At 40.5% G+C, this 17,073-nt stretch overlaps 1 protein-coding gene across 2 annotated transcripts in view; it reads right to left on the bottom strand.

The window, feature by feature from the left end:
• CRLS1 (cardiolipin synthase 1) overlaps positions 1–13,029 on the bottom strand; it is a 30,704-nt gene extending 17,675 nt beyond the window's left edge. Inside the window, exons 1-3 of one of the 2 annotated variants that reach the window (XM_024123408.3) lie at positions 12,539–13,029; positions 9,402–9,539; positions 4,695–4,824 (exon numbers count right to left, since the gene is read on the bottom strand). In XM_024123408.3, coding sequence (XP_023979176.1) covers positions 4,695–4,824; positions 9,402–9,539; positions 12,539–12,844 — 574 coding nt within the window. In that variant the 5' untranslated portion in view covers positions 12,845–13,029. Of the gene's footprint in view, positions 1–4,694; positions 4,825–9,401; positions 9,540–12,366; positions 12,486–12,538 lie in introns of those variants that run through there. The other variant, XM_024123410.3, reaches the window with a different exon arrangement.
• Positions 13,030–17,073: the final 4,044 nt, after the last annotated feature.

Genomic DNA, 17,073 nt, shown 5'->3' with positions numbered 1-17,073 from the left:
CAAGCACACACACACACACACACACACACACACACACACACACACACTTCACCTGTTTCTTCTTACTTTGAACATAACTACTAGAAAAATTAAAATTAGATCTATGGTTCCCATTATATTTCTACTAGACAGGACTGATCCATAGAATTTAGAAAAAGAACAGCAGAGAAAAACCAAAGGAGGAGATAGAAATAAAAGAGCAAGATTTAATGAAGTAGTAAACATATCAGAGAAGTTTGACAAAGTTCAAAGTTGGTTCTTTGAAAAGATTCATAAAACAGATAAACCTCTGGCAAGACAAGTCAAAGAAAAAAAGGGACAAATAACTAATAATTAGGATGAAAAGGGGCACATCGCTACATAGTCTACAGACATCAAAAAGTTAATGTGGATACTATAAATAGCTTATGGTAAATTTTTTTAAAATGTAGCTGAAATGGACAAGTTCCTAGAAAAACATCACAACTCACAAACAGACAAAAGATGAACCAGAAAAACTGAATCACCCACCCTGTAACCATTTTTTTTTAAAATGAATCAACTATTTTAAAACTTTTTCCCAAAGAAAACTCCAGGCTTCAATGGCTTCAACAAGTTCTACCAACATTCCAAGAAGGAATAATTGCAATCTCACACAAACATCTCCCAAGAATGGAGGGGGGGGAGTACACTCCCTAAATTCATTTTATGAGATTATTATAAACTTGATATTAAAACCTAACAAAGGTAGGGGACCTTCCTTGGTGGTCCAGTGGCTAAGACTCCACGCTCCCAATGCAGGGGGCCTGGGTTCGATCCCTAGTCAGGGAACTAGATCCCACATGCCACAACTAAGAATTCACATGCCACAACTAAAGATCCCGCATGCTGCAACTAAGACCCAGCACAGCCAAATAAATAAATATTAAAAAAAAAAAAAAAAAAAACCCTAACAAGGGTATTTGTAGAAAAGAATTCCAGGCCAATCTTCTGAATCTACATGTGAAATCTTCAACAAAATATTAGTAAACCAAATAAAGCAATATTTTCATAATATATCATGACCAAGTTAGATTTGTAACAGGAATGTCATCAGGTTGATTTAACTTAGAAAATCAGTAATGTAATTCACCACACATTAAGCTTAAAGGGAAAAAATATGACTATCATAATACATGAAGAAAAAATTTTTCATAAAATTCAATATCCAATGTAAAAAAATTTCTGAGCAAACTGCCAGTAGAAGTGAACTTCTTTAACCTGAAAAAGGGGTATCTACAAAACCCTACAGGAAATGTCATATTTAATACTGAAAGACTGAAAGCTTTCCTTCTTAGACTGGAAATAAGACACAGATACCACTCCTATTCAACATTGCACTGTGCACTATAGTGAGGCAAATTTTTAAAAAGGTAAAAGGACTGGAGAAGAAGAAACACACTGTCATTAATTATAGATAATACATAATCAAGGATACAGAAAATCCAAGAGAATATACATTTATACTATTAGCATAAGAGTTCAGCAAGTTTTGCTAGACACAAAAATCACTGTTAGAGATGGAACTGATTTCATCCTATCAACAGCAGCTATTACAAAATGAAATATTAAAAAAGCTACCATTTACAAAAGCATCAAGAACTATCAGTCACCTAGGAATAAATCTAATAAAAAATTATTAATTACCTCTCTAGAGAAAACTAACATTTTGACATTTTAACAGACCTAAATAGAGTAAATACAACATGTATGTGGACTGGAAGACAATACTGTAAAAATACCAATTCTTCCAAATAAATCTGTAAATTCAGTGCAATCCCAATAAAATCCCAACAGGTTTTTCTGGGGAACTTGAAAGCTGATTCTAAAATTCACACACAAATGAAAACAGGTAATATCAAGGTGGAAGAATATCAAGGTGCTCTATCATATATCAAGACTTTTGGGAGACTTCCCTGGTGGCGCAGTGGTTAAGAATCCGCCTGCCAATGCAGGGGACACGGGTTCGAGCCCTGGTCTGGGAAGATCCCACATGCGGCTGAGCAACTGAGCCCGTGCGCCACAACTACTGAGCCTGCGCTCTAGAGCCCACGAGCCACAACTACTGAAGCCCGTGCACCTAGAGCCCGTGCTCTGCAACAAGTGAAACCACTGCAAAGAGAAGCCTGCGCACCACAACGAAGAGCAGCCCTTGCTCGCCACAACTAGAGAAAGCCCGCACACAGCAACAAAGACCCAACGCAGCCAAAAATAAATAAATAAATAATAAAATAAATTTTAAAAAAAAGACTTTTGGCAAAGTAATAATAATTAGGGATGGTACTGGTTCAAAGATAGACAAATCAATGGGGAATAAACTAGACAACCCAGAAATGGACCCATGTATATATGCACATGGCAGTGAGTCTGAAAGTATAGACTTTTCAATAAAAAGTGCTGGGATAATTGGGTGTCCCAAGAAGCAGTTAGAAAATTAATTTTTAAGAGAGAGAATTTTTTTAAACCATCAACTAGGAATTATGCAAAGAAATCTTAAAAGCTTTCTAATACAAAACATAATCTCATGTAAAGGAAAAGGTATCAGAATGGCATGAGACTTCTCAACAGCAAGATGGAATCTGGAAATCTATAATCAGGGTCTTTAAAATTCTGAGTGAAAATAACCTGCAATTGAAAATTACGCCCCATTCAAGTATGGAGGGTAGAACAAATACATTTTAGATGTCTGTACAATAAAGACATTGTATTCCTCTAAAAACCTGGCTGCCAGGCTGCATCCTAGCATAGGAAACAACCGGAGATTCTACTGCACCAAAAGGAGGACCCTAACAAGGAAGCCATGGGAGCCTGGAAAAACAAACCCAACACAGAAGAGAGAAAATGGAAGTTCCCAGAATAATGAAGGGAAGTTTCAGGTCCAAAAGCGACCTACACCAATTATATCAACAATATCCATAATACCAAAACCTGGAAACAATTTCTGTATTCAACAGGGAAATACCTGGGCTGGCCAACCTTTGTAAAACAATACAACAAAATACAAAATAACTCTGAAAAATGGGAAGCATGAAAATACACACACACACACACACACACACACTAATTTTAATTGTGAATGTTAACAGAATGCTCCTTAGGATCTTTTTTCCTACAAATTATCTATATTACTTATAGCATACCCCTGCCCCTTCAATACCGCCAACCATACACACACCATAATTCTGACTTTCAAAGAAGCACATAAACAGTAGTCTAATTCATTTTTAAATTTGGTATGTGGATTTAAAAGCCTAAAGGTAGGGACTTCCCTGGTGGTGGAGTGGTTAAGAATCCGCTTGCCAATGCAGGGGACACGGGTTCGAGCCCTGATCCGGGAAGATCCCACATGCCGTGGAGCAACTAAGCCTGTGCGCCACAACTACTGAGCCTGCACTCTAGAGCCCGTGCCCCACAGCAAGAGAAGCCACCGCAATGAGAAGCCCCCACACCGCAACGAAGAGTAGCCCCGCTCCACGCAACTAGAGAAAGCCTGCGCACAGCAACGAAGACCCAATGCAGCCAAAACTGAGAAACACAGCTGAAGTAGAAAATGAACAACCTAAAAAGCACATACAAAACACAAAAGATCATAAAATTTTGTTACAAAGCGTATTCAGGGTCTTTCCCTGGTGGTGCAGTGGTTGAGAATCCGCCTGCCAATGCAGGGGACACGGGGTTGAGCCCTGGTCCAGGAAGATCCCACATGCTGCGGAGCAACTAAGTCCGTGCACCACAACTACCGAGCCTGCACTCTAGAGCCCACGTGCCACAACTACTGAAGCCCGTGCACCTAGAGCCCGTGCTCCGCAACAAGAGAAGCCACTGCAATGAGAAGCCCGCACACCGCAACAAAGAGTAGCCCCCGCTCGCCACAACCAGAGAAAGCCAGCACGCAGCAATGAAGACCCAACGCAGCCAAAAATAAATAATTAATCTTTTTTTAAAAAGAGTATTCAGACAATGTACAAACTACGTGTATAATTTAAAATTGCATAATATCATCTAAGTAATAATAATAACAATGTGAAATTTTATAGACATCTTTAGGATTTCATAGCTCTCACTTATTAAATTGTACTTAATAAATAATAAGACTTAGGAAAACTTTAAATTGCTTTCAAACACTAGGCACTAAGATAATAGTTTCAAAAGATTCTAGGATAATATGAATTAGCTCAATTTTTTTGAAATACTTGCTCAATTTTAATTTTAAACAATTTTACTAAGAAAACAATGCATTCTATAGTATATACAAGGTCATAAATTCTAAAGTAAAACAAATAGCTTGGCAAGCAAAACAGTTGAATAGTTTAAATTTAGGGAAACACTTTAAAGTTGAAAATATATTTTTGGAACAAAAATTATTTGTCGCTCAATCAAGAGAAATCCTAAGCTGATAAATGTGATTCTTCCCCGTACTATTTAAAAGTATGCATGACGGGGCTTCCCTGGTGGCGCAGTGGTTGAGGGTCCGCCTGCCGATGCAGGGGACACGGGTTCGTGCCCCGGTCCGGGAAGATCCCACATGCTGCAGAGCGGCTAGGCCTGTGAGCCATGGCCGCTGAGCCTACGCGTCCAGAGCCTGTGCTCCGCAACAGGAGAGGCCACAACAGTAAGAGGCCCGCGTAGCGCAAAAAAAAAAAAAAAAAAAAAAGTACGCATGACGGCGTTCTTACCTGGAATAAGATCTGCATAGGTCAAGCTAACATATAAGATACTGATAAGTATTTTATCAGCAAGTGGATCAAGAGCACTTCCCAAAGCTGATTTTTGACTGGCCCAGTTTCGAGCAATAAATCCATCCAACTGAAAATAGAAGTTTTTTTTTTTTAAATAAATGTCATAATAGGTACAGAGTAGATATCTTGAAGGTTAAGAGATACCAGAATAACAACTATACTTGCATAAAATGTAGATAAAACCTCTTCTGTCTCTTACCCCCAAACCTTCTGTTTTACTGGTATACATTTAGCTTTTAAATTACCAACTGGTCAGACAATGATTTCACTTTTCTACAGAAAAAAATTTTCTCTTTTCTTTCTCAAAGCCTTCAGCTATTTTGCAATGTTTTCACAATGCCCCTTTGTGGGATGAACCCAGACACAAATTTAGAGATGTAAAGAACCCAAATAAAACTCAAAGAAAGCAGGACTGACAGAGCATGGACTAGGCACCCCACCCCAACCCACCCCTCCCATCCCCCGCCCCTTGAGCCCTGGGCTTTTTCACTACAGCCAAAATAGCTGCTTTTACTTGCAAGGACTACGGTTTAACTGCGAGATTTTCCAACTTCCATTCCTACCTACCTTTCTATAATATGACCCAACTCCCTATGTTTTAGCTGTTATTATTTTTATTTTATTCTATTTTAACTGTTACTATCAATATTTTTTATCTAGTGCCACTGTTAATTCCATGTCTGACTGTATTGCATGACCTGTATTTGAATACAAAACTCAGTCCTCTGTACCTGGCCTACTTAAAATTTTTGATATGAAAATTACTTATTCCCTACTCTTGGAAACAAATTATATGTTAAAGCAGAGGTCGTACTTGGGTTACCAGGGGGCCAAAGAGGCCTGCAGGATGGTTTTGTTTGACCTGCCCAGTGATTTTTTAAATATAAATTAGTTGCCACATTTAAATATTCAAAGTCTTAACTCAAAAAATCCAGATCTCCAGGCTCACTTGAGAAATCAGAAGATCTGGCCACCCTGGGGCCACAAAATTGACTGAAACCAAGTACTGCCTATTTTCATTAAATGAGGCAGATATTTTCTGGTTTTCCAAGTCCCTACCCTGGCTTTTACTCATTTTATTTAACTTCAAACTTCAACAAATATTTGAATTTTCCAGCCCTAGTTCCAAGGAAAAAGATCAAATTAATCTAGACATAATTTAACATGGTACATTTTAAAGGATAAAAAAGTCCTCCATATCTCAAGTATTCCAATGACTTAGAGCAGTCGTACAGGACAATGGTTAAGAACTTACTCTTCGCAGCAGAGCATAAGTGGTTCAAGCACTGGCTCTCCCACTCACTTAACTGTGTGACTCTGGGCAAGTTATTTGGCCTAAGCCCTAGTTTCCTCATCTGTAAAACAGAGATAGTGCTACCTACCTCGCAGGGTGGGTTGTCTCAGTACATAATGTGATTAATACTTGTTTAGCACTCAGCGCTTAGTAAATCCTCAAAAAAAGCAGTTACTAGCTATTACTACCTCAACTGAAAAAAATCTATTTTCTTAAGTATACTATAGGTAACACTAACAGAAAGTGCCTAGAACTGGGAGTTGGGGCCTTGGAAGATTCAGGTGTCAGTTCAGTTTCTGATCTCAGGGAACTTAACCTCCCATTTTTTCACCATCATCACCCTCTTGTCCTCATTGTTCCTCTACCCACATTGGATTCCAAGGTCATCAACATCATCTCTTCTTTATAAACCTCTATAACTCCCTACTCCACTCTCCCTCAACTCTGCTTAAATACATCTATCATGTACTCCAGGCCTGCACCCAAGCAGCTGAACACTGATCAAGAAAAACACATAAATGGGCTGACTGATCTCACTTTTTCATGACCACAAATCTCCTGTGGGCACTCAATACTGCCTAGCAAACCTACACCTGCTTACTGTGTTTACCTTCTCTATTCATAGTCTGCTCATCCCTCCCAAAGCCTCTCTCTCTAGCTCATGACCATATCTATATTTGCTCAAAAAACAGAAACAGACTGTCAGCCCTCCCTTGTATTCCCACCTCCAAATCCACCACCTACTAGCGTCCATGCACATTCTCTCTGCGGTCCCTGATCCCAGGTCCTCTTACCTTCTAAGTTTTCCCCACCTCCCCTGCATCATCAATCTCTCTCTTCCTACCCAGTCATTTAATTAATTAGTTAATTAACAACAAAAATTTCCCCAGTATGTATCTCTTTATAAACTACCCTTCCTTGACTATCTCTCTATTCCCCTATGAAGCAAAACTTCCTCAATGTGACATCTATTGTCATCACCACCTCATGTATGCTCACCAACCCATTCTGACTGCCCCACCCTCTAGACATTGTACTCATAAAAGTCAATGAATTCTACATTCTTAGCTTACTTCACCTCAACACAATTGAAGTACTTTCTTCACTTAACATCTGGGACACCTTATTGCCCAATTTTCTTTCTTTCTCACCAGCTATTCCTTCTCAGTGTCCTTTATTGGCTCCTTCTCCATTGCTCCATTATTGTTCTTTTCTCTGACCTCTACTCTTCTTTTACCACAGCCTAGATGATTTCATCCAGACTTGACCATCTATATGATGATAACTCTTAAATTTTTCTCTAACCATGATTTCCTCCAACTCCAAACCACTGTATTCAACTACCCAATGTTACCTCTATCTGAACAAGCATAACAACTCTTTTCCCACAAACCCTGTCCTATCCTGTGTTGACCATCACAGAAAATGTAAACCTCCATGCATGTGCTTGTTGAAAAGGAAAAAAAAAAACAGTAACAGCCTAGCACTCCTATTTAATTCCTTTCTCTCACCCCATATATCCAAACCATTAACATATCAACTCTATCTTCAAAACATATTTCCCAACCCTCTTCCCTAGATTACTATAAGCCTCATAACCAGCCTCTCTGCTTCTATTCTTGCATTCCCATATCCATTTCCCATATACAACATTCCCCTACTTAAACCCTCCATGAGTCCAGCCATCTGCCCAGCAGCCATTCTAGAGGCATCAAAACCTACATGAAGTAAATGTAATATGATGCCAGTTAACTCAGGTTTCCGTACACATTGTCTTACATATTTAGAAAAGTGTAAATGAGACCTCTCCCATTCGATGAATATTGCAATATCATGTGGCAACTAAAAAAACCTACAAACCAAAAAAGAGCAAATTCAGTAACTGAAAAAGATCTTGCCTATTATGAAAAAAAAAATTCCATTATCAATATAATGGCCTTTGACAGACTTGGGGACCATATTAATAAGTGGAGGGCTTCGGGCTTCACAGATAAAAGCAGGGACAAAAGAAGAGATTGTGAGAATGAGGAGAAGTTGTGACAAACAGGAGCTAAACTAGGGAAAAGGAGGTGGCAACCACTTCAAGAAACTGTATTTGATGCATATTTGGAAATGCCATATAACAATGCAAATGCCCTCATTTATTTATCCTGCAGAATCTTCAGCTAATTCTGTATTGCTCAACAATGCTACTGGGCAGGTGGAATTTTGTTTCTATGAACCTCAAAGGGAACAGCTGATGTTACAAAGAAAGATGCTATGTGACTTTTATTAACAGAAAATTAGTTTCTCTTTATTCTCACTGAATACTGAGCAAAGCTTTTCAAACATACATCAGTTTAAACAGGCACCAAATTATTATTGCCTGTCTGGGTGCTCACTTGGATCTCAGACCAGCCTTGTACAAGAATATATAATTTATATACATAATGTCTATTTCTACATGCTTTTGTCCTGGTTTAAAATCTTTCCTCTACCTTTTCCCCACTTCCTTCAATTGTGTTTTTGCAGGACATGTAGTTTTACAAGCCATTTCAAATCCTTTATGCAACAGGGTGGGTGATAAATACAAATAATGTCATACATGATGATGACTGGCCAGTCCACAAAAGCCTATATAACACATAGTGAGGCTTTCTGTTAGAAAATTATTTTCCAAGTTCTAATTGGAGATAACCTGAATAAATCTTTCCCTCCCTATAAACTGACACAGTGGTGTCAAGGTGCTCTTTTCTCCTCGGTCCATCTGCTGGGAGAATGGAAGAAGGAAGGATGTCTAATGCCCACCTAGGGCAGGGTCTTCTGGAAAGTGGTCAGAGGGGTGTAGAGAAGGAATCAAGGACCAAATCTGTGGGGTGCCTATGGCCTCCTGCCAGCATAAACCTGAGCAGAGATCTGGCCTCTGCACGCTCCCTGGTCACAACAACTGGCCCACTGTTTCCCTCTCTACCAGTAAAACCAACTGTTGTTGCAGATCAGATATTTCTCTCTACTATTTAAGTAAAAAAAAGTCTCACAGCTTCTCTCCTTTATTTCTATCCCTAAAGCAAGTACTTGGCCCTTTGAGAATTTCTAAGGTTTTTTCTTTTATGAAGAAGTTAAAAACCAAGAGTAAAAAGCTCCCTCTCCCATGCCTCCCTACAACCTCCACTTCCTTCCTTAGATCATATAAAGAATAACAGAGTCCTACATAGATGTTAAAGACAAGCCTTTACACGAAGTACTAGGTGAAATTCATCTTGAGGATTTCCTTCCAAAGAAAAGCAGACTGAGGCTGTGCTATTTCAGTGTAGTAGAGACCCTGGGATTTAGAAGGGGAGCAAAACAGGGGGAGTGCCGGTACAACTTACCAAATCAGTTAGCCCAGCTAAAGCAAAAACTCCTAGTGCAATATTAAAATCTTCTTCAATAATCAAATAGCCCAAAACTGGGGCTAAGCCAATTCTCGTCATTGACAACATATTTGGGATTGTCCATGGGTTTTCATACTGAAACATAAAGACAACAAAATTTAAATACTATAAATTCATACTTTAAATAACTATATACATTGGAAAAATACACTCTATCAACTTAAAGGTTAGAAGCTACATAAACCTTAAAATTAGTACTTTCAGTTTTAAAATCCATTCTGTTCTTTTTACACACATCTAAAACTGTTAAGAATGCAGACGATGAAGATATGTCATATACCCAAACACAGACTAAAATGTTAGCTGTATATAGAGTAGGTTTTCTCACTAAAGAGAGAAAGAATAAACATGTATTATCTATCATATAAGTCAAGCCTTTAATGTATTACTTCATCAGAATTCAAAACTAAAAACATACTGCTTTTAAAAGTGAAAATTCAACAACACTGTAAATCAACTATATTCAATAAAAATTTTTTTAAAAAAAGAATTACTTTCCCATTATACAAAATTTAAAAGAAGATCTTCAGGAAGATCTTATACTTCAAGTAGACAAACAGTCTAGAAAGTGTCAGAAAAAAGCCGAATTATCAACCATGGGCATTTTGGCTAAAAAACATTTATTGCAAATAACCTCTCCTCACTCCTCTACACATAGCCATCAAAAGAATGCTAAATGGGCTTCCCTGGTGGCGCAGTGGTTGACAGTCCGCCTGCCGATGCAGGGGACACAGGTTCGTGCCCCAGTCTGGGAAGATCCCACATGCCGCGGAGCGGCTAAGCCCGTGAGCCATGGCCGCTGAGCCTGCGCGTCCGGAGCCTGTGCTCCGCAACGGGAGAGGCCACAACAGTGAGAGGCCCGCGAACCGCGGAAAAAAAAAAAAAAGAATGCTAAATGATACACAGTGTTGGAGATACGAATGAAGAGGGAAAAAAACATTTAATTCCATAACCTCATCACTAAACTGGAGAACTGCCAGAAGAAAATGGAAGAAGGAAAAGGGATTGAGATACTTAGGAAATAAAGAGATTTTATTTTTAACAGAAATGTTAAGATGCCCAACCAGAAGCTGAGGGCTTTCACAGCTCCCCTGTGGGGGCTTTATGATTCCTTGAAACTTCATTTGGAGCCAAGGTGTTTGACGTTGACACCAACAAAAGGGCACCTCGGCAGCTGCTCTGAAAACCATTCCTTCCTTGCCAAAGTCTGTTTCATGAGAGGGTATTTCAACTTTAAAAAGCCTCAGCCTACTGGGACTAAGATACACTGCACAAAACAGGGTACAGAAATAATACAGAGAAAATGTCATTCCCTAAAGGCTGGATTTTTTTTCTCCACTGAGTCAAGACTGCCAGCTCTACCCCATGGGACTATCTCCTCACAAGATAACCCTACTTAACCTCTTCATCAATCAGTAACCTATTTGCCTGAACCTTAATTTCGATTTTTTTAAAAAGTGAAAATTTCCACTTCTAAATACCTCTTCTAAAATACCTTCAACCGTTCTGTAAGAAAAGCCAGTTCTCTAAAGATACTAAGTTTGTGTTTATAAACAGAACCCAGCAAGAAATGTTCACCTCAGCTTGGAGGAATAATGGGGTTATTGAGGCCCAGTGGCAGAATACTGTCACTAAAGCTACAGAAAAATTCAAATTCTCCAGGAAACAATCGCCAAACAAGCAGCACTCCAAACCTCTACTCAAGGACCTTCTGTTGAACTAATCCACATTATATTAATTAAATGGAATCATTCTTGGAACATATTCCAAATTCAAGTTCAAAGGTCCAAGTGTTTCAGAGTCCAGAGAAAAAAGGTAAGTCTGTTGACCATACTGCGATACAGAGTAAGTCAAATACTGATCCAGCATTACAGTGACTCATTGAGGGGGGGTGGGGAGGTACAGTTCATGATTGAGAAAAAGGAAAAACAAAGCAAAAGGTCAGAATACTGAGGCCCAAAATTTAACTCAGAGAGGCCCATGGTGAAAAATTAAAGACACAGTTGTAAACAGCCAGATCATTTCATTTGGTGAATTAATAAACCAGACTGAATGTTCTTGGAACAATGAAAGGGATCCCTTTTAGCTCCACATAAAATATTTCAGTTAAAATAAAATACCTCAGTTTCTAATCATTAAATTCGTAAACGTTTCTAAGTTAAAATTAAGAGAGCTAATCTCAGATTACCCAACCAGATAACCTGTGGCATACTCGACCAACTACTGCCGTTCTGGGAAGGACTTCAGCCAGGATATGGCAACCTCAAAGCATCCAGCATTCATTCAAACCCCAACATGCTCTAGCTATCAATATAGCTGAGACCCTGCCAGGATGTGGCCACCCCAACCCATGCTGTACAACTGATGAAAGCAGCACAGGGGCCCACTGAAGACATAACAATTGAAGATGTAATAATTGCATGAGTCTTGCTACATGACATCAAAAGCTCTCCCACACTCATGCTCTCATGTCTTCTCTTTGGTCAGTATTTCAACAGGTAAGCAGACAAATATCTTCCTCCGTTACCTCAGGAAGAGAGGTTTAATCTTTTTCTATAATTAGAGGTTAAAGGATCTTTTAATTACAATTTAAATTACTTAGCTATCCTTCATCCTACAATATGTAAAGTTACCAAAGGTCAAATGATAGTTAACCAAACCTGCACAAGCAAACAGAAAGGCCTGTATATCTTTCTGAAGACGCCCAGAGACTTGCCCTAAACATTGGGGACTCGCTTCAAAAAATATAAAATGGGCTTTTAATAAGACCGGTGAAGGCTATTTTTACCAATGCAATATCCAGAGGCGCGTCCAGCTACCGGTGCGGATAGAGGGGAAGGAGAGGGGTCTAACTTGACCACCGAGACAGAAGGAGGACGCGGCTGGCACCCCTGACACTCACCCCGACCGAATGATCTGCCCATAACTTCTCTTCGGGGAACGCTTTAAAAGTTCTGAAACGGAAACATCGGACCTCACCGGCCACGGCACGTTATTTCCGTCCGGGACCGAGCCCCGCCGGAGCAGTCGACCCCAACCCAGAGTCGTCCCTCCGCCTCCTCCTCGGTACGTACCAGGCTGGCGGCGCTCGCCGGGCCCCACCGGCCGCCCCGGGCCTCGGTGGCGGCGTCCCCTTCCGCTGCGGGCCCGGGGGCTGCCTTCCCCGCGCCCGAGCAGTGGGCCCGCGGGCTGGCCCCAGGCAGCCGCAGGCCGAGCGCAGCCGGGCGCAGCCACCAGCGCTCCGCCAGGCACCCCAGGCAGCAGGGCACTGGCGGCAGCAAGGCCCCGCGGGCGCGCCCCTTGCCCGGCCGCGCTCCCGGCGCCCACAAGGCTACGCGCAAGGCACCCCACGAGGTGCGCGCCACCCGCGAGGCCAGCATGGCCCTGCGGGCGAGCCGCGGGGGCGCAGGCGGCGAGAGCTCAGCAGCCCGGGGCACCGGCGAGTAGCTTCCCCATCGAACCCCAGCAATATCGGAGAAACTCGACAGCCTCCATACTGGTTCTCAAGCTTCAGCACGTTCGGTTATACCAGTGGCCTGGGCCGCCAAGAACGGACGCCGTCGCGACGCTTTTGCGACACCGTCGCCGCTGGCCTTCCCAGCGCCGGCGGCGACGGGAGTCACGTGCCGTTAGGCCCAGGAGGCTGCCGGGTAGCGGTCCGGCGCGGCGCTGCGGTCCGCCCACGGGCGGGATCCGGACTCCGTGGGGAGTCGAGGAGAGGAACGCTCAGGGCAGGACTACTGCGCGGCGGCTGTGGCCGGGAGAGGGCGGGAGACGTCTCGCGCCCCGGCCGGAAACCCGAGGTGTGTGCGGCTCTGGGCACACTCGCGAGTTTTACATATTACTAAAATGTATGATACGGAGGAAGTATTTAATACTAGCTCTCTGTTCTTTTGCCTCTTTTGAGCGTTGCATATGCCCAAAAATATGGGTGTTAATAGATGTCAGTAACAGCAATTACTGATCGTTTACCTGAAAAAAGTGTTTACTGTAGCCAGGCTAGAGTGCATCATCCCGTTTAATCTTCCCAGCAACTCTAGGATGGGTTCCGTTAGTATCTTACTTTTACAGATAAGGAAATTTAGGCTTAGTAGAGAGGTTAAGAAACGTGCTTATTAGAGGAATATCCAAAATAAGAATCAGCTCATCGTTAATTAACTGACAAATTTTATACATTAATTATTAATATAGAAGTTATGAATTATATTGATTATTGCTATATTGTTGTTATTAATATTTATTAATATTGCAATGTTACAGACCTGTTTTCTTGTAGAGTCTATGTCAGAGTGAATTTGAATGGTGAGAAATTTTATACATTATTAATATAGAAGTTATGAATTATATTGATTATTGCTATATTGTTGTTATTAATATTTATTAATATTGCAATGTTACAGACCTGTTTTCTTGTAGAGTCTATGTCAGAGTGAATTTGAATGGTTCTTGTGCCCTCTGCACCATCCCCCTCAGCCGTGTCTGTGATGACAGACCCACATTGAAGTTGATCTTAAACTTAGTTCAGGTAGCTTAGGAAAGACCAATTGAATTTGAACGTCATTGTAGAGCTGAGTATTTATCAAAAGAAATCTTCAACTTCTTACACACATATTGAAATGCTGATATTGAGAGAAAAATTAAGTGTTTGTACTAGCAATGTAAAAAGGCTAATTCTTTTTAAAAAACGATGATATTGGAATCAAATACCTACAACTGATACGTACGTAGACTTTCTGGATAATCCTGTCAAGGGGGAGTGGGCAGTATTTCAGTCTCTTATCCCTTCCTTCCACTCAGGGAACTGCGTTTACTCATTCTTTCCGTTTACTCACTCTTTCCACCTTCTCCTAATTTAGGACACTTTCTCATTGTCTCTTGGGATTTTTTTCTTCTCTGTGCTCCATAAGCTGTCAATCCTGCTGCATCTGCCTCTAATAGTTGCTATGAGGGCATGATCTTACTTGCTTTTCTCTTCATGTTTTTTTCATTTCTTGCTCTGATAGTTTTTATTTCTATTCCTTTTGGTATTTAATCTTGTTTTTTCTAAATTCTAGCTTAATGTTTAATTATTTATTCAACTTATGTACTATCAATTTATGGTAATCTAGTTGTATCCAGGGCCATCAAGAATGATACCATCAAGAATAACACCTGAGCTCTTCACTTAGTTGCTTTATTGTTTGGAGATAGCCTTTTGGCTCATAGGCAAAAAATAGTCACAGAAATTAAACCATGAAATATCATTTATGGTTTTCTGTTTACAATTTTAGTCGTATGTATTTTTTGTATATTTCTGTGTATGGAATTACATTATACTAAATTGTAAATTTTTAAAATAAAATGTTTGTCTGTGTAGTGATTTCATTACGTTTTTCTGTTTCTCACTTCAATATAAAATTAGAGAAAAAATTAACCCCCAACTAAAACAAAACTCACACTTTAAATATAGTAAACTAGGAAATGGGGAGGTGTTGGTTAAATGGTACAAATTTCCAGTTATAAGATAAGTTCTGAGGCACTAATATACAGCATGGTGACTGTAGTAAACAGTACTGTATTATATACTTCAAAGTTGCTCAGTAGAGCTTAAATATTCTCACCACATACACAAATAATTATGTGCGGTGATGGAGGTGTTAACTAACCTTACTGTGGTAAACAATTCCCAATATATACATGTATCAAATCATCATATTAAATTTACACAATGTTATATGTCAATTATATCTCAATAAAGCTGGAAAATGTTTAATAAAATAAAATATAGGAAACTATTATATATATGTATATATATGTAATATAGAGAGTCAGCTTTACTATGGACTACTGATATTACTACTAAGTCTTTATAAAGTAGGGCAGGGCTTCCCTGGTGGCGCAGTGGTTGAGAATCTGCCTGCTAATGCAGGGGACACGGGTTCGAGCCCTGGTCTGGGAAGATCCCACATGCCGCGGAGCAACTAGGCCCGTGAGCCACAACTACTGAGCCTGCGCGTCTGGAGCCTGTGCTCCGCAACAAGAGAGGCTGCGATAGTGAGAGGCCCGCGCACCGCGATGAAGAGTGGTCCCCACTTGCCACAACTAGAGAAAGCCCTCGCACAGAAACGAAGACCCAACACAGCAAAAATAAATAAATTAATTAATAAACTCCTACCCCCAACATCTAAAAAAAAAAAAATAAAGTAGGGCAGTTAAGTGTCTGGCATTTTGGCCTAAAGGTCAGTGACAGCTCAATACATAGAACTAAAAAGTAACAGTGCTTCCAACAAACCATTTCCTTAACATTTTAAGACAGGAGAACATGCAGCTATCAGTCTTTGATCTCATTTTCTAGAACATGACAGGTGTCAACAAATGAACAGATTAATCTGGGATGAAGGGTGGAGAAAATGCAGAAACCCAGTAAAACAACAATCCCAGATATAAGCTGTTAGGATACACATAGTAAATAGTAGTGAAGCATATTTGCTAACGTATTCAGCTTAGGGGAGGGCAGGGGGCAGAGGAAACCTAAAAATTCTACAGTTAGTATTTGATTTATAATAAGTTAATTCCCTGTTTTATAAATTGTATAAGTTAATTTCTATCCAATAAGATTAACTAAATAGGTGGGCAGCTCATATGTCTGAGGAATTGGGAATCTCTGTCACTGGACTTTTTCCCAAAATTAGGAAAAAATAATTGGAAAAGTAAGCCTGTAACAAGAATCCAAGTAAGTATCCATATATAAGCCCTAAGTCTCTTGCTTGAAATTAATTCCAATTTTTATCTCTTCACCCTTTTTATTAGAATTATTTTTTAAAAATCTAGTCAGGTGTCTTATCCCAACGTCAATCATGTAAATTCTAACAGAGAACAAAAGAACAGGAAAAGAGAAAGGATTGTAAATAATTAACCTTGAATAATTAGCCAGTTGACAGTGTGCTTAAGTTACTTCTTTGAAAGCATAAATGCTAACAACAATAGCTGCTAATATCTACTGTGCAGTCACAGCGGAGCTATGGAGCTATACCGTGTATGGCTTTTTTTTTTTAAATAAATTTATTTACTTATTTATTTTTGGCTGCGTTGCGTCTCCGTTGCTGCGCGCGGGCTTTCTCTAGTTGCGGTGAGCGGGGTCCACTCTTCATTGCGGTGCGCGGGCCTCTCATTGCGGTGGCCTCTCCTGCTGCGGAGCACGGGCTCCAGGCACATGGGCCTCACCAGCTGTGGCATGCGGGCTCAGTAGTTGTGGCTCACAGGCTCCAGAGCACAGTCTCAGCAGTTGTGGAACACAGCCCATGGCAGCTGTCGCACACAGTTGCTCCACGACATGTGGGATCTTCCCGGACCAGGGCTCGAACCCGTGTCCCTTGCACTGGCAGGCGGATTCCCAACCACTGGACCAGTAGGGAAGCCCTTGTGTATGGCTTCTTTTTTTTAAACATCTTTATTGGAGTACAACTGCTTTACAATGGTATGTTAGTTTCTGCTTTACAACAAAGTGAATCAGTTATACATATACATATGTTCCCATATCTCTTCCTTCTTGCGTCTCTCTCCCTCCCACCCTCCCTATCCCACCCCTCTAGGTGGTCACAAACCACCGAGCTGATCTCCCTGTGCCATG

The sequence above is a fragment of the Physeter macrocephalus genome, chromosome 14 (assembly GCF_002837175.3).
Source record: "Physeter macrocephalus isolate SW-GA chromosome 14, ASM283717v5, whole genome shotgun sequence".
In the NCBI taxonomy this organism is placed as follows: Eukaryota; Metazoa; Chordata; class Mammalia; order Artiodactyla; family Physeteridae; genus Physeter; species Physeter macrocephalus.
Note: the sequence above shows the minus strand (reverse complement) of the source record. Positions and strands in the feature narration are given on the sequence as shown.